The sequence below is a fragment of the Pristiophorus japonicus genome, chromosome 3, assembly GCF_044704955.1.
Source record: "Pristiophorus japonicus isolate sPriJap1 chromosome 3, sPriJap1.hap1, whole genome shotgun sequence".
NCBI classification, from domain to species: Eukaryota; Metazoa; Chordata; class Chondrichthyes; family Pristiophoridae; genus Pristiophorus; species Pristiophorus japonicus.
Window position 1 is genome coordinate 190,386,314 of NC_091979.1, and position 18,131 is coordinate 190,404,444.

Sequence of the window (18,131 nt, forward strand, 5' to 3'; positions counted from 1 at the left end):
TTTTTAGTGTTAAGAACAGGAGATAATCAACGGTGGGAAAAATGGACCCAAAAACCTCTCAGAACTTTCAATATTGCTTAAAACTCAAGAAAACAACCAAGGGACCTAAAGTTAAGTTAAATGACAACCTACCATCATTTAAACAAGCACAATTTTTATAATCCGATCCTCACTTGAAGAGCCCATGTTTATTGTTGTTACTCAACTCACTTAACTACCATTATAATGATGGATGGATTTACAGATTGTGCACAGGGGAACAGTTGCTGCCCTGCTTTTAGTAAATATTGACTAGTTTTGTGACCTGAGTCAACCTTTGATGATCTTTGTCTTCAAGAGACCTTCAGTATGGCAACAGTCAGTGCATTGCCATTCTTCTTCCATACCAACTGAGAAATGAAAGTCTAATGCTTGTCGCAGTATAAAAAATGTAGTCCTCACAGCAGCACCTAAAATATGAGAAGGTCCCCTTAAATATCCAAATTGAACAGCCTTTGTTTCTTTTTCCTGCTGAAAATTAGTTCCATGGAACATGTATGTGCCATTAATGTGGCACTTGCAGCAGCAATGAGTGTGCTCACATCACAGCTGCAATGCAAGCACATTTATGGACCCAATTTTTTGGTAAGAAAACAAGGGAAAGTTTGAGTTTTTTCCCCCTAAAATTCAAAAGGAACATCAGTTTTCAGCAATTCACCACCCAAAAAATGTGATGAATAAGGATGAGAAAGAGAAAACTGCACCCGAGTGGTGCAGTGAGTATGTATATACATTTGGTACTGAGCCAGGTTTAAACTGGATAGATATCAGATTCAGTCCTGATTTGCTGAGTTTCTTAATCATAGCAATAGGCATACTATAATTAATAAATCCAATAAGGAATTCACGAGAAACCTCTTTACTCAGAGTGGTGAGAATGTGGAACTTGCTACCACGGGGAGTAGTTGAGGTGAATAGCATAGAAGCATTTAAGGGGAGCTAGATAAGTAGTTGAGGGAGAAAGGAATAGAAGGATATGTTGATGGGGTGAGATGAAGTAGGGTAAGAGGAGGCATCGACCAGTTGGGCTGAATGGCCTGTTTCTGTGCTGTAAAAGTTTATGTAATTTTACGCAACTGGTCTCAGCATTCCCGGACTAAAAAAATAAAGTCTAGGGTCACTTTTGGTCACTTGTTCTTGATGCTCTCATGGTTAAGTAGCTTACCAATATAAAAATAAGACTTGCCTTTCTATAGCGCCTTTCATGACCTCAGGACGTCTCAAAGCGCTTCACAGCTAATGAAGTACTTTTGAAGTACAGTCATTGTTGTAATGTAGGAAACGCAGCAGCCAATTTGCGCACAGCAAGATCCCACAACAGCAATATGATAATGACCAGATAATCTGTTTTAGTGATGTTGGTTGAGGAATAAATATTGGCCAGGACACCAGAGATAACTCCCCGGCTCTAATTCAAAATAGTGCTGTGGGATCTTTTACCTCCACCTGAGAGAATATTGGTTTAACGTCTCATCCGAAAGACAGCACCAAAACTCACTAACCAGGTTCAAATTTGAATAATAGCCACAATAAATCACTCAAAGAATGACTTTTTTGCTTGCAGGATTTGGTTCCTTTGTGGACAAGACAATACTACCATTTGTTAATACACATAAGGAGAAGATGAAAAACCCATGTCCTGATAAAAATGAGGCCTGTCAGCCTCCATTTGATTTTAGGCATGTCCTCAAGCTAACAAATGATGCAAACATATTCACTGCGGAAGTTGGGAAGCAGTCTATTTCCGGAAACTTGGATCCTCCAGAGGCTGGTCTGGATGCCATGATGCAGGCAGCAGTGTGTGGGGTAAGGCTGTTACTTGGAGGGCTTATTTTAAAGATAAGCGTAACTTACAGTTAGCATATTGGGGTCTGGATGGTGCAGAGTACCAAGGCTTCTACATTTAACAACCTGCCCAGTCAGTTTTCCCAGGAACCTTGCATTTAACACAATATTGTTAACACTACCAACTAACACAGTGGACCAATCCACCACTATTGCTTGGCACAGTTCCTATAAACTACTTCCTTCACCTACTTGCATCTTTCTTTGTATCCTGGGCTTTAAAAACAAGCTTAGAAAAAATTAACTACACACTTAAATCAACTTTTAATAGTAATCAAACTATTTCCATGCAAATGTGCACATAATTATGAAACAACATTTGTTTATATAGTGCACTTGGAAATGTCCCTCTTCCAAAGAATCTCCAAGGCCCTTCTGCCAGCTTGAGAATGTATGGTGCTAGGGTTTAACAAGCAAACTCTGTATCCAGCATTCAGTTGGGGAAAAATGGAAGATGCTGTCTTTCCCACATTGAAATTTAATTTACAGACACCCATACGGGCGGATACATTTTAGGCCACTGTGTGTACCCAATGGGAAATAGGGAAGGGAGTTGAGGTAAGATGGAACACGTCAACGAGAATGCTTTCAGTCGGCCTGCTCTAGATCTGCTGAAACACTGGCAGGGGCAGAAGGAACATAAGAACATAAGAATTAGGAACAGGAGTAGGCCATCTAGCCCCTCGAGTCTGCTCCGCCATTCAACAAGATCATGGCTGATCTGGCCGTGGACTCAGCTCCACTTACCCGCTCGCTCCCCGTAATCCTTAATTCCCTTATTGGTTAAAAATCTATCTATCTGTGATTTGAATATATTCAATGAGCTAGCCTCAACTGCTTCCTTGGGCAGAGAATTCCACAGATTCACAACCCTCTGGGAGAAGAAATTCCTTCTCAACTCGGTTTTAAATTGGCTCCCCCGTATTTTGAGGCTGTGCCCCCTAGTTCTAGTCTCCCCGACCAATGGAAACAACCTCTCTGCCTCTATCTTGTCTATCCCTTTCATTATTTTAAATGTTTCTATAAGATCACCCCTCATCCTTCTGAACTCCAGCGAGTAAAGACCCAGTCTACTCAATCTATCATCATAAGGTAACCCCCTCATCTCCGGAATCAGCCTAGTGAATCGTTTCTGTACCCCCTCCAAAGCTAGTATATCCTTCCTTAAGTAAGGTGACCAAAACTGCACGCAGTACTCCAGGTGCGGCCTCATCAATACCCTGTACAGTTGCAGCAGGACCTCCCTGCTTTTGTACTCCATCCCTCTCGCAATGAAGGCCAACATTCCATTCGCCTTCCTGATTACATAAAAAGATCTCTCTTTCTCTGCCTGGCCAGCTGTCTCTGATTAACCCATTATTCTGAGCTAAAAGTTGGCAACATTTAAAACTTCACCTGAAATATTGATTCTGCAAATTGCTTTCAAATAATTTAGTAAAACTCAAAGGGCTGGATTTTTGGCTTTAGCAATTTCGGGACGGCAATGGCAGCGGGGCGGTACTGATGCTGTCTGGAAAGTTTGCACCCTCTTCTGCAAAATTCGGCAAAAAAATGAGGTTCCATGATTGGGGGTGCAAAATCAGCGTTGCACAAGGAAGTTTTTGCGCCCCATCTGAAAATTGCAGTGTTAAATAAGTTAGAATAATGTGTAGGACAAGGTTGTGCAAATGCCCTGATTTTAGTTGAATACGCTTGTAAATAGTTTATTTGATTTAATGCACTTAATTGTTTTTCAGTGCCCTGGAACATAACGTTGTCTATGGTTTTCTTTTGTTGCGTTGAGTTTTGTTACTTTGTTGCAGTAAAATGTCTGTTTGATCCTTTGCCATTGGTGTCTTGTATATCATTCCAACGTTCACTGGAGAGGTGCCTTTATTGGGGCACCTAGCGTGTCCAGTATTAGCTCCAACCCATTTAGGTTCCTCCATTTAGGAGAAACTGTCCATTGTGAGCTGGCGACGTACGATTCTTGGTCCGGCATCATCTCCATGCTGCCTCCCCCATGGATGGTGTGGCTATCTAATGGGGGCCTAGCCAGGCTTCTCTTCGTTGTCCTCCTCCTCCTGAGATGGGCCTGGAATCCCCACTGACAATGCCTGGCCCCTCATGATGGCCAAGTTGTGCAACATGCAACACACCACCATGAATTCGGAAACCTGTTGATGGGCATATTGAAGGCTGACGCCAGAGCGGTCCAGGCATCGGTCTGCCTGTAGAAGATGGCATATCTCTGTCAGCATTTCCTTTCGGAAGCACAGCCTTCTCACACACTGTTCCTCAGAGAGCTTGAGCTATGAGCTTTCGTGCCTGTAAACTCGTGGTGGGGTATACCCTCCTACTCAGACTTCGGCCTCTCCTCATCCGTGGCCTGACATGGCCAAGAGTCCTTGTTGTATCGATGCTGCCTACCAACTGCATGGAGGATGGTACGCTGGTGAAACATAGAAACATAGAAAACATAGAAAATAGGTGCAGGAGTAGGCCATTCAGCCCTTCGAGCCTGCACCACCATTCAATGAGTTCATGGCTGAACATGCAACTTCAGTACCCCATTCCTGCTTTCTCGCCATACCCCTTGATTCCCCCTAGTAGTAAGGACTACATCTAACTCCTTTTTGAATTATATTTAGTGAATTGGCCTCAACAACTTCCTGTGGTAGAGAATTCCACAGGTTCACCACTCTCTGGGTGAAGAAGTTTCTCCTCATCTCGGTCCTAAATGGCTTATCCTTAGACTGTGACCCCTGGTTCTGGACTTCCCCAACATTGGGAACATTCTTCCTGCATCTAACCTGTCTAAACCCGTCAGAATTTTAAACGTTTCTATGAGATCCCCTCTCATTCTTCTGAACTCCAGTGAATACAAGCCCAGTTGATCCAGTCTTTCTTCATATGTCAGTCTCGCCATCCCGGGCATCAGTCTGATGAACCTTCGCTGCACTCCCTCAATAGCAAGAATGTCCTTCCTCAAGTTAGGAGACCAAAACTGTACACAATACTCCAGGTGTGGCCTCACCAAGGCCCTTTACAACTGTAGTAACACTTCCCTGCCCCTGTACTCAAATCCCCTCGCTATGAAGGCCAACATGCCATTTGCTTTCTTAACCGCCTGCTGTACCTGCATGCCAACCTTCAATGACTGATGTACCATGACACCCAGGTCTCGTTGCACCTCTCCTTTTCCTAATCTGTCACCATTCAGATAATAGTCTGTCTCTCTGTTTTTACCACCAAAGTGGATAACCTCACATTTATCCACATTATACTTCATCTGCCATGCATTTGCCCACTCACCTAACCTATCCATGTCACTCTACAGCCTCATAGCATCCTCCTCGCAGCTCACACTGCCACCCAACTTAGTGTCATCTGCAAATTTGGAGATACTACATTTAATCCCCTCGTCTAAATCATTAATGTACAATGTAAACAGCTGGGGCCCCAGCACAGTACCCATTTACTCCGACTCTTTGCTTCCTGTCTGACAACCAGTTCTCAATCCACGTCAGCACACTACCCCCAATCCCATGTGCTTTAACTTTGCACATTAATCTCTTGTGTGGGACCTTGTCGAAGGCCTTCTGAAAGTCCAAATATACCACATCAACTGGTTCTCTCTTGTCCACTCTACTGGAAACATCCTCAAAAAATTCCAGAAGATTTGTCAAGCATGATTTTCCTTTCACAAATCCATGCTGATTTGGACCTATCATGTCACCTCTTTCCAAATGCACTGCTATGACATCCTTAATAATTGATTTCATCATTTTACCCACTACCGATGTCAGGCTGACCGGTCTATAATTCCCTGTTCTCTCTCTCTCCCTCCTTTTTTAAAAAGTGGGGTTACATTGGCTACCCTCCACTCGATAGGAACTGATCCAGAGTCTATGGAATGTTGGAAAATGACTGTCAATGCATCCACTATTTCCAAGGCTACCTCCTTAAGTACTCTGGACTAGCACTGCCTCCATTAAATTCTTTCAGTGAAGATGTAAGGACACTGTAATGGCAGATAAAAGTACCGCTTTCAAGTCAGAGCTTCACGCAGCGTGCTGTGCGCAAACGTTGCAGTCAATGTGGCCTGCGATGTAGGAGCCTCCTCCCTCAATTTACATACGCTGCAAATACTGCCTACTGGACCGTGGGAATGTATGGTTTATCAGGCGCTTCCTGGGACGGGCGTATAATGGGGCGTTAGGGCCTAATTTTGCATCCTGGGCGCTAGCGGAATGTTGCATGCTGATTGACATTATGATCTCACTGAAACTAGAGGGCGGGGCAATAAGTTTTTGTGCTGCCGCAAACCGAGCCGAATTTGCCTAGCCGGGTGGTAAAAGCTGGACATCCGCCGTTACGCCTAAAAACACCCTTTACCCCTCCGGGGCGTTACCAGAGGCACAAGGGAACCGAAAATCCAGCCCAAAGAAACTCAAAAATGTAACCATAAAAATCTTTGAACAAAAACAGCATTCTATATTCCACGTGCATCTGCCTAAAAATAGCAATGTTGTTTCTCACAGGAGGCCATTGGGTGGCGCAATGTCACGCGTCTTCTTGTATACACTTCAGATGACGGATTCCATTCTGCTGGAGATGGGAAACTTGGAGCAATTCTGACCCCCAATGATGGCAAATGCCATCTTAATGCACAAGGTTTTTATGAAGATAACACTAAATATGTGAGTGTAACCTTCCTATTTGTTGTTTGTAGGAGCATAACCGTCCTACTCTCCATGGGTGCGTGACCTAAATATTCCATTCCAGAAAGAATCGCACCAGATTGAAGGTGTCCACCTGTCTCTCTTTGCTTTGTCCCAAATGAATCTTTTGAGGGGGAGGGCTCATCAACGTACTGCTGACTGGCTTCCAGCTGTATTTCCGCTGTCGCTGGTTTTCCCACCTCAGCTGTGAGGGTGGTGGGGCGGTGAGTGGGAGGAGAATGGGGCGAGGGGAGAAAAGTGGTTGTGGCATTTGTCGCACGGTAGCGTAACCACTGGTTACAGTCAAAGAAAAGTATATTTTTCAAAAGTGTCAGTTGCATTCCTGACACCCAGTGTTGTTAAGGGTTTCATGACTGGAAATATGTTGAATTACATCTTCTTATCATTACCTAGCATGCCTGCCCAAATACAGGTCAGTAGAGAATATAACCACTGTCACTTCTTGTGGAAAATCCTAGAAGTGGCTTTCGAAGTTGGAGAGCCAGAGGCACATCTCCATGGCCCAATTTCCAATCTAGAACACTGTACATGGAAAATCTAGCCCTGCAAATAAGAACATAAGAAATAGGAGCAGGAGTAGGCTATTCAGCCCGTCGACCCTACTCCACCATTCAATAATATCATGACTGATCTTTTACCTCGTCCACTTTCCTACACTATCCCCATATCCCTTGATTCCTTTCATATCCAAAAGCTATCGATCTCTGTCTTGAATATTCATAGAAACATAGAAAATAGGTGCAGGAGTAGGCCATTCGGCCCTTCGAGCCTGCACCATCATTCAACAAGATCATAGCTGATCATTCACCTCAGTACCCCTTTCCTGCTTTCTCTCCATACCCCTTGATCCCTTTAGCCGTAAGGGCCATATCTAACTCCCTCTTGAATATATCCAATGAATTGGCATCAACAACTCTCTGCAGCAGGGAATTCCACAGATTAACAACTCTCTGAGTGAAGAAGTTTCTCCTCATCTCAGTCCTAAATGGCCTACCCCTTATCCTAAGACAGTATCCCTTGGTTCCAGACTCCCCAGCCAAGGGAAACATCTTCCCTGCATCTACCCTGTCAAAATAGAAACCTTCCTACTTGCTGCGAGCCACACAAACCCAATGTCAGACCAGTATTGCCGCAATGTTTTATTTGGAATGGTGGATCCTCAATTATTCATTGTAATGGAGGAGCTGAGGCATAGAATATAAGAGCAGGGAGGTTATGCTTAAATTGTATAATACTTTGGTTAGGCCACAGCTGGAGTACTGCGTGCAGTTCTGGTCGCCATATTATAGGAAGGACGTGATTGCAGTAGAGAGGGTGCAGAGGAGATTTACGAGGATGCTACCTGGAATGGAGAATCTTAGTTATGAGGATAGATTGGATAGGCTGGGTTGTTCTCATTGGAACAGAGGAGGTTGAGAGGAGACCTCATTGAGCTGTACAATATATTGAGGGGCCTGGACATAGTGGATAGTAAGGGTCTATTTCCATTGGTGGAGGGATCTATTACAAGGGGGCATAGTTTTAAGGTGGTTGGTGGAAGGTTTAGAGGGGATTTGAGGGGGGGTTTCTTTACACAGAGGGTTGTGGGGATCTCGAACTCGTTGCCTGGAAGAGTGGTGGATGCAGAAACCCTCACCACTTTTAAGAGATGGTTGGATAGGCACTTAAAGTGCCGTAACCTGCAGGATTACGGACCTAGAGCTGGTAATTGGGATTAGACTGCATGACCTTTTGTTGGTCGGCGCAGATATAATGGTAAGTACTGCAGGGAATAGAATACGGCAAGGGTGATCTCCTGGGCTAGTTTCGATCGCCTGGATGGGTCGGAGAGGAATTTTCCCAAATGTTTTTTTCTCCCTAAATTGGCTTGGGTTTTTATCTGGTTTTTGCCTCTCCCAGGAGATCTCATGGCTCCGGTTAGGGTGAAGTGTAGAATGTTTCAGTATAGGGCTGCTGACTAAGGGCCTTGTGGCTCTTTGTTGGTCGGCGCGGACACGATGGGCCAAAATGGCCTCCTTCTGCGCTGTAAATTTCTGTTTCTATAATGGAAATGAATGGACAATTGAAAGCTCCTAAGTGTTGCACACTGCTGAATGTTTTGTCTCTCCACCAGTCTGTTTCAGTCCTCTCCAGCCACATTTTCCTCCAATGCTATTTTCAAAATAAACTGCAACAGCTGATCTGCTGGCTCACAGTTTCCTCATACCTGCCTGTGACCCGTGCAGCTGCACGAGCCACACACTGGAGAAAGCTAGGCAAAGATCCATTCGATGCTAATCACAGGCCTCGAGGGAAAGGAAACGCAGTGCAGTATGCGCCTATCTCCTGCGATCACAGCAAAAGCCTTTCTACTTCTGACCCCAACAGAGTTGCAACTTTAAAATCAATACCAGATGTGCTGTTCTGTCAGTGAGGAGCACATTTTAAACAGGCTGTTCATTGATTTTAAAGGGAACACAATCACTGAAAAAATGGAGACTGCTGACAGGATCACTGGCATTGAGCACTTATTACCTGTATTTCTCACTTCTGTCCATGGTGGGGGGTGGGGTGGGGTTCTCTTGGCAGTATATTTGTCAGGCTTTTTTAGGTTTAAGGGTCGACAGCTGGACAGTGCAGTGACTAGCTGTGATTCAGCCAATCAACAGCTGTTGCATCACTAGCGACTTTGCCAGTTGGTCTTCCATTTTGCAAGTCAACAGGTTAAATTTTCAACTTGAAATCAATGGCGATGAAAATCTGATGGTTTAGATAACGGGCGATCAATCCGCGACAGCAGTTTTATGCCTGAACGGCAAGTTGAAAATCTATTCTTGTGTAACAGTGAAGTGTTTCTTGATTTTACACAGATAATTGTCTCAATGTTGCTTGGTTGCGTGCTGTAGCAATTGTTTTTTTTTATTACTGATATGATTAAATATTTTGTTTTCTTTCTGATGTCTCTTTACCAGGACTATCCCTCCGTTGCTGAGTTGGCTTCTAAGTTGGCTGAAAATAATATTCAACCCATTTTTGCAGTCACAAGTAAAATAATGCCAATATACCAGGTAATCATTTATGGTTAATGTCAACATACCTGATAACTATTCACAAAATATAGCCAATGTGCCAGAAAACCAGTCAAAGGATAAGAACAATGAGCCAACTGACCATTCACAGAACTACATTACTATAGTTAAAATGATACTAATTTACCAGGTAGTCATTTGCAGAATGTCAGCCTAGAAAAATATGAAACGACCATTTTTAATTGCGCACAATTTGCACTTTCCAAGTGAATCTCCTGTGTGAGATAAATAAGTATAGATAACATTTCCAAGAAAGGAAAGCTCTGAAATTTTCCCTGACCTCAGAGATTTGGGAGAAAACATCAGTGTATCAGCCAAGTGTTTGTCTTCCACAAATGATATTCTTCTGCTCGCAATAGGATCAGAACCAGTCTTCCATTGTATCTGATTATTTCCTGATAGGAATTATGTAAATCCCAAATAAATGATCCACACAATCTGTAGTAAAGGTGGCATGAGATTTTGTTTGTCTAGACTGTATTACACATGCTTAGTTTAACCTTCCTTGAACAGTTCTAAGTCAGACAATTTGATTCACATTAATTAAGCCACCATTTGATCAACAGTTTGAGGTATCAAGAACTGAATAGGATGCAGAAAAGTATCTCCAACGATTTAATTTTTATTGGTTCCAAGCATAATATAGTTATCAAAGCAATCATCAGAAAACGTGGTATATTAAAAGGAGGTTTTACAGCCATGACTGCTCTTAGTTTATACAGCATAATATAATTTTTTAGGTATTATTCTTTTAATGTAACATAACTTAGTTAGTCATTTAGTTCAGAAGAATTAACTAGATCTGATACCTCTTTCCTCGCCTTGGAAAAGTCTTTTCAAAACTAACCTCTTCCACTGTGCTTTAAGTTGTACCTTTAAGTACAGAAAAACCTGTAATAGATTTAAACATTGGAACATCCTATTTCTGCACCTCCCCGCGCTAAACAGCCTATACTTATTCTCGTAGTGTTGCACACTCGCCTCTGAGTCAGAAGGTTGTGGGTTCTCAAGTCCCACTCCAGGGACCTGAGCACATAAATCTAGGCTGAGAGTGCAGTGCAGTACTGAAGGAATGCTGCACTGTCAAAAGTGCCGTCTTTTGGATAAGTTGTTAAACCAAGGCCCCGTCTGCTTTCAGGTGGACGTAAAAGATCCCATGGCACTATTTCGAAGAAGAACAGGGGAGTTATCCCCAGTGTCCTGGCCATTATTTTCCCTCAATCAACATAACAAAAACAGATTATCTGGTCATTATCACATTGCTGTTTGTGGGAGTTTGCTGTGTGCAAATTGGCTGCCGCGTTTCCCACATTACAACAGTAACTACACTCCAAAAGTATTTCATTAGCTGTAACACGCTTTGATAAGTCCAATGGTTGTGAAGAGGGGAAATATAAATCCAAGTCTTACTTTCTAACCTTCAGCCCATTTCATAGCCAATAAATGCATCCGCTTCTTGTTAAAGTTCATCACCATGGTTCTGGGGAGGAAAAGCTTATTTACATTGTGCTTTAAGCTTAATATATATTATTTTAGGGTATAGGACAGTTTGGGATTTGCGAGCATAGAGTAGAGATTTTAGGGTGCTTTTTGTAATCCTGCACTCTCCATAGTGAATTGCATGAATGCATTCAAGGGGAAGCTGGATAAGCACATGAGGGAGAAAGGAATAGTAAGATATGCTGATAGAGTTAGATGAAGAGGGGTGGGAGGAGGCTCAAATGCAGCATAAACACCGGCATGGACTGTCCGGAATTGCCCCACCGCCGGTCGGTGCGCCTGACAGCTTTTCCCAGCGGGAACCTTCTTGTGGCTGGCCGGCGCAAGTGCCCTTTTATTTTAATTGTCGGCCAACTGCCAGGTCGGCCCGACAATGGTGGCCACGGATTCAGCTGGGCCGCCAACAGGCAGCCCGGCACCCTCTCTTGGGTACCGGGCCGTTGGCCCGACCGAAACCTTCCCAGAGTTCGCAGCGGCCCTCCCCTTTAACTGAAGGGGAAGGACGCTATGACGCGTCAGCGCAACACGGCACGTCCGTGTCATGCTGACGTCATCAGTGACGGCCGCTCCGACCCGCCCGCACTTCCGTCCTACAAAAAAAAATTCAAAGAGCTGAATTTCTCCGGATTGTCAGCCCCATGCATTAGAACAGAACCCTTAAAAATCGGTAGGTGCACCCTGTTTCGGGTAGAGGGCAATTTCGGCCCCTATGTAACTCCAGTGGGGAGCTAAACTCAAAACAAGCAAAGATCAGATATAGGGCCACAGCACTGTTAAATGGATTTTCCTAACTTACGCTACCTTCAAGCACAGTTTCTATGACTTTATCCAATTGGGTAGTGGTAAATAATATGTTGGACTATACTGAGAGGGTAGAGTGACCAAAGGCTTTTTACAATGGTTGAATGCTATTGAAACATGTCCAATTTTAAATATTTCAGCTTCCCTTTTTGCTATTTGAAGTATCACTGCTCCTGTTATTGCTTCATATTTGCTGAGCACCTCAAGTCTCATCACCGAGAGCATGCAGAAAGCAAGCGCAGGCAGCGGAAGGGGCGTGCAGCAAACCTGTCTTCCCACCTACCCTTTCCTTCAACCCCTGTCTGTCCCACCTGTGACAGAGACTGTAATTCCCGTATTGGACTGTTCACTCACTCACTTTTAGAGTGGAAGCAAGTCGTCCTCGATTTCGAGGGACTACCTGTGATGATGTTTTTTTTTAACAGTCATGTTGTGACACTATTGAAATAACAAATAACTCTTCTCATCTCTCTGTTTTATTGCAGGAGCTGAGCAAAATGATTCCAAAGTCCGCGGTGGGTGAATTGAGCGAGGATTCTAGTAATGTGGTTCAGCTGATAAAAGATGCCTATAATGTAGGTCCAATCAGTTGGATTAGCTTTAATGTTTGCTTGCTTTTAGGGGAAGCCATGGTCAAATACTAGGGGGCCGAAATTGCCCCTCCCGCTAAGGCCTCTGGCCACCTGAAAGAAGCGGCCACAGGGTGGCGCAGAATGGCTGCGGCCTCGTGGCGGACTGGCCGACGCTCGCGGCAATGCCCTCAGGTTTTTGCTGCGGTCTGAAGATCCCTCCCGCTCCCCCCATTTCCGCCCCACTCCTGCAAATGTGTCGTTAACGACGTCATCAGAGCGTGCACCACAGCGACTCCGCCCAGGAAGGTAAATTCACTTCAAAAAGTCATCCTGCCTGTCGATGCCAATGACAGTTTTTTGGGTTGGTACATAGTGCTAGCTCAAAACCGCTAGCGACTTTTAAAGGCGTGTTCTGTGTAGCAGCATTATTTTATCGTACTTTTCACAACTTTGCCAGTTGCCTTGTTCAGAGCGGGACTGAGTGCTAGTGAGCTAGGGTCTTCAATCTGGACAACAGAGAGACGTCATTGTGGAGGTTCTGCTTATGGAAGCAAAATAAATGGGGTCAATGCTGGCAGCGGAATGCCTTCTGAACATTGTACGTGGCAGGGAGGCACACAGGAAAAGCGGCGCCATCTACAACGGCTCCAGAGTCAGCGGGGAAGGGACGCAGCACACATGGCTGCTGAACATGCAGGCGGCCATTGAGATGGCGACAGACCTGAACACAGAGAGGTAACCCAGGGAGGACCTGCCATCAGGAGGAGGGTCAGTACACTGACCTCCCGCACCAGATATTGGGTGAAATCAAGAGAAGGCAGAATGTACAGGAGGCAGATGCTTGCCAACAGCAGGCTGCAGAGGGTGAGGAGCAGTGAGAGCATGAGGGAAAAGGCAATGAGGCAGCTGCCATAGGAAGACGTGAGCATAGACGTGGTTGGAGAAGGCCCTATCGTGCAAGGGTCTACAGACAGCAGTTTCTGTACATGGACCTGACAGATGACATCATGAGGGAGCTGTGCAATCTCCTGCAGCCAGACCTCCAGCCTCAAACAAGTTGAGAACAGCTCTGACCGTCGCATCCAAAATTACCATTGCACTCAATTTCTATGCCACTGGATCTTTCCAAGCTGCTACAGCAGACATATCGAACATTTTGGCAGTTCGGCATAGCTCCATCCATGGGAGAACATGTACACACTTTCATCAGTCGAATTATGTCGTTGAGCCTTTTGCGGCATTGGGTAGTGGTGTGGTCATGAATGTAGGTCCCCGAGACCTCCACAGCGATTTCTCTCCAGCCATTAACAAACACGGTGCGAGTAGGTCTGCCTATGTCGGGGTAAAGGACGTGCCTCCTTCCCACCACACCTTCAGTCGGGGTCTCTGGTTCCGCTTCAGAAAATCTGTTGGCCCTCCTTTCTCCTCCTGGATTCACCATGTATTTGCAAGAAACTGTTTCCCTGCTCAGGGCCTAGTTACAAAGCCTGCCCTTTAAGAAGGCCAGGGAGCAGCTGGCTCGTTAGCAGTAAATCAGCACCAGCTGAATTTCACGGCTCAATCAGCCACTCCACACCCACACTGCAGCAAACAGCCCATTCCCCCCACCATTACCGCTCCACGCCTTTTTTCAACCAAAAATGCTGAATTTCCATCTAATGGCTGCAGCATCCATTGCGGCGGTAATAGAAACAGAAATTTGCAGCGCAGAAGGAGGCCATTTTGGCCTATCGTGTCCACGCCGGCCGACAAAGAGCTGCATGGCCCCTTGGTCAGCAGCCCTAAAGGTTACATATAAACCTATGAACAATGACAGACAGGCAAAGAGCACCCAGTCCAACCAGTCTGCCTCACACAACACCCCTTATACTGAAACATTCTACATTCCACCCCAACCGAAGCCATGTGATCTCCTGGAAGAGGCAAAAAACCAGATAATAAACGGCAAAATTTGGCAGATGTGCCTCGTTTCGGGCGGAGGGCAATTTCGGGCCCTAGTTGTCTAATACTCTGTAAACCAGTCAGCTTGTGATATTCTCTGTTTATTGATTAATTTTTATTTTCCAGAATCTATCTTCTACAGTGATATTGAAACACAGCAACCTGCCAGACGGGGTCCGAATCTCTTATACATCACACTGCATTGATGGAGATACTGAGAATGATAAGAAGGGAACCTGTTCAAATGTACGGATTAATGAGGAGGTGAGTTCAAATTGAGATTCTTACAGTAGTCTATGAGAAGCGTGGGTAGACAGCCCAAAATCATACTGAGATAAATTCTAGGTTGCAAGAGGGAATTCAACACAGATGAGCAATTCAGCACGAGACTGTAAATTCAACCAAGGAGTTTATATTCTGTGCGGTTTAGTATACTGATACTGTATCCATGAGGCATTGGAGGAGCCTATGATTAATATCCTTCATTAACATTGCGCTGAAAAAGTAATTACTGGCTGTGCTGGAAAGCTCTCCAAAGCAGTAATCAGAATTTTTTTTAAACCACTTCACCACCATAAAAGATCATCCAGACATACAAAGTCAAAATAGTAACATCCACGTAGAATTTATAATAAAAACAGAGAATGCTGGAAATCTCAGCGGGTCAGGCAGCATCTGTGGAGAGAAAAAACAGAGTTAACGTTTCAGGTCGATGACCCTTCATCAGAACTGGCAAATGTTCGAAAAGAACCCATTCTTAAACACTGAAAGGGTGAGGGGAAGAAAGAACAAAAGGAAAGGTCTGTGATAGGATGGAAAGCAGGAGAGATTAGAGAGACAAAAGGGATGATGGACCAAATTGAAATGGGAATGATAGTTAGAAAAAGGTTAATCTGGATAGGGAGTGAATGGTATAGTAATGACCAGCTGCCATTATAGACAAAGAGAAAAAAAGAGAAGAAAGAAGAATCAAAACATAAGATGGGAGGTGGGGGTGGTGTAGGGGTCAGAAGGGAGCCAAAGATGGCCAGAGGTTATGCTCTGAGAACTCGAAGGCTGTAAAGTGCCTAAATGAAGGATGAGGTGCTGTTCCTCGAGCTTGTGATGAGCTCCATTGGAACAGTGGAGGAGTCCGAGGATGGAGATATCAGAGTGGGAGTGGAGTGGAGAATTAAAGTGACAGGCGACCGGAAGCTCAGGGTCACACTTACTGACTGAACGGCGGTGTTCAGCAAAGCCTCCTTCCCAAGATCCATAAACAAGACTGCCCGGTAGACCCATCATTTCAGCCTGTTCTTCCCCACAGAACTTATTTCTTCCTATCTCGACTCTATATTTTTTCCCCCCTTGTTCACTCTCTTTCCACCTGCATCCACGATTCCTCTGACGCCCTCCATCATTTTAACAGTTTCAGTTACCTGGCCCCAACCATCTCCTTTTCACAATGGATGTCCAATCCCTCTACACTTCCATCCCCCACCAGGATGGCCTGAGGGCGCTCTGCTTCTTCCTCGAACAGAGGCCCAACCAGTCCCCATCCACCACCCCCCTCCTCCGCCTGGCTGAACTTGTTCTCACATTGAACAACTTCTCCTTTAACTCCACTCACTTTCTCCAAATTAAAGGTGTTGCTATGGGAATGTACATGGGTCCTAGCTGAACCTGTCTTTTGTGGGATATGTGGAACATTCTTTGTTCCAGTCCTACTCGGGTCCCCTCCCTCACCTTTGTTTCCTGCTCTCGCCCTGAACTTGAAATTTTTATTCACGTTGCATCCAATTTCCATCCTTCCCTCACCTTCACATGGTCCATCTCCGACTCTTCCCTTCCCTTCCTCGACTTCTCTGTCTCCATTTCTGGAGATAGACTTTCGACCAGTATCCACTATAAGTTCACTGACTCCCACAGCTACCTGGACTACACTTCCTCCCGCCCTGCATCCTGTAAGGACTCCATTCCATTCTCCCAGTTTCTCCGTCTCCGTCGCATTTGCACTGATGACGCCACCTTTCACACTAGTGCCACTGACATGTCTTCCTTTTTCCTCAACCAAGGATTCCCCTCTGCCATGGTTAACATGGCCCTCGACCATGTCTGTTCTATTTCCCACACCTCTACTCTCACCCCTTCCCCTCCCTCTCAGAACCACGACAGGGTTCCCCTTGTCCTCACCTTTCACCCACCAGCCTCCACGTTCAACGGATCATCCTCCGCCATTTCCGCCACCTCCAGTGGGATCTCACCACCAATCACATATTCCCCTCCCCTCCCCCCTCAGCGTTCCGAAGGGACCGCTCCCTGCACGACACCCTGGTCCATTCCGCAGTCACCCCCAGTACCCACTCCCCTTCCCACGGCACCTTCCCGTGCAAGCGCAAGAGATGCAACTCTTATCTTGTCCCTTCCATCTATCCAGGACCCCAACTATTCCTTCCAGGTGAAACAGTGATTTAGTTGTACTTCTTTCAATTTAGCATACTTCATTCGCTGCTCACGATGTTGTCTCGTCTACATTGGGGAGACCAAGCGTAGATTGGGTAACCGTTTTGTTGAACACCGCCGTTCAGTCCGTAAGTGTGACCCTGAGCTTCCGGTCGCATGTCACTTTAATTCTCCACTCCACTCCCACTCTGATATCTCGTCCTCGGACTCCTCCACTGTTCCAATGAAGCTCAACGCAAGCTCGAGGAACAGCACCTCATCTTTCGTTTAGGCACTTTACAGCCTTCTGGACTCAACATCAAGTTCAACAATTTCAGAGCATAACCTCTGGCAATTTTTGGCTCCTTTTCCCTCCCACCGCCAACCCCCATATTATGTTTTTCTTCTCTTTGTCTATAATGGCAGCTGGTCATTACTATGTCATTCACACCCTATGCAGATTAACCTTTTTCTAACCTCTATCATTCCCATTTCAATTCGGCCCATCATTCCTTTTGTCTCTCTAATCTCTCCTGCCTTCCACCCTATCACAGACCTTCCCTTTTGTTCTTTGTTCCCCTCCCCCTTTCAGTGCCTAAGAATGTGCTTTTTTTAAACTTTCGGCAGTTCTGACGAAGGGTCGTCGACCTGAAACGTTAACTCTGTTTTTCTCTCCACAGATGCTGCCTGACCCGCTAAGATTTCCAGCATTCTCTGTCTTTATTTCAGATTCCAGCATCCGCAGTATTTTACTTTTGATGTAGAATTTATATTCAGAACAAAAAATAGATTTGAGGGGACAGCAAGTAAACAGAATTATTTCAGTATCTAAGACCATAAGAACATAAGAAATAGGAGCAGGAGTAGGCCATTTGACCCCTCGAGCCTGCTCCGCCATTCAATAGGATCATGGCTGATCTGATCATGGACTCAGCTCCACTTCCCTGCCCGCTCCCCATAACCCTTTACTCCCTCATCTCTGCCTTAAATATATTGAATGACCCAGCCTCCACAGCTCTCTGGAGCAGAAAATTCCATAGATTTAAAACCGTCTGAGAGAAGAAATTTCTCCTCATCTAAGTTTTAAATGGCGCCCCCTTATTATATGTCCCCAAGTTTTAGTTTCCCTTATGTGGAAATATCCTCTCTGCATCCACTTTGTCGAGCCCCCTCATTTCAGTAAGATCACCTCTCATTCTTCTGAACTCCAATGTGTATAG

The 18,131-nt window shown here is 45.0% G+C and overlaps 1 protein-coding gene across 4 annotated transcripts in view; it reads left to right on the forward strand.

Moving 5' to 3' along the window:
• The window catches only part of itgb2 (integrin, beta 2), a 180,235-nt gene that overhangs the window by 99,403 nt on the left and 62,701 nt on the right, over positions 1–18,131 (forward strand). For all 4 annotated transcript variants that reach the window (XM_070876123.1, XM_070876125.1, XM_070876124.1 and 1 more), the window contains 5 exons: positions 1,604–1,845; positions 6,408–6,566; positions 9,560–9,655; positions 12,463–12,552; positions 14,617–14,754. In XM_070876123.1, the coding sequence (XP_070732224.1) occupies positions 1,604–1,845; positions 6,408–6,566; positions 9,560–9,655; positions 12,463–12,552; positions 14,617–14,754 (725 nt within the window). The remainder of the gene's footprint in view (positions 1–1,603; positions 1,846–6,407; positions 6,567–9,559; positions 9,656–12,462; positions 12,553–14,616; positions 14,755–18,131) is intronic.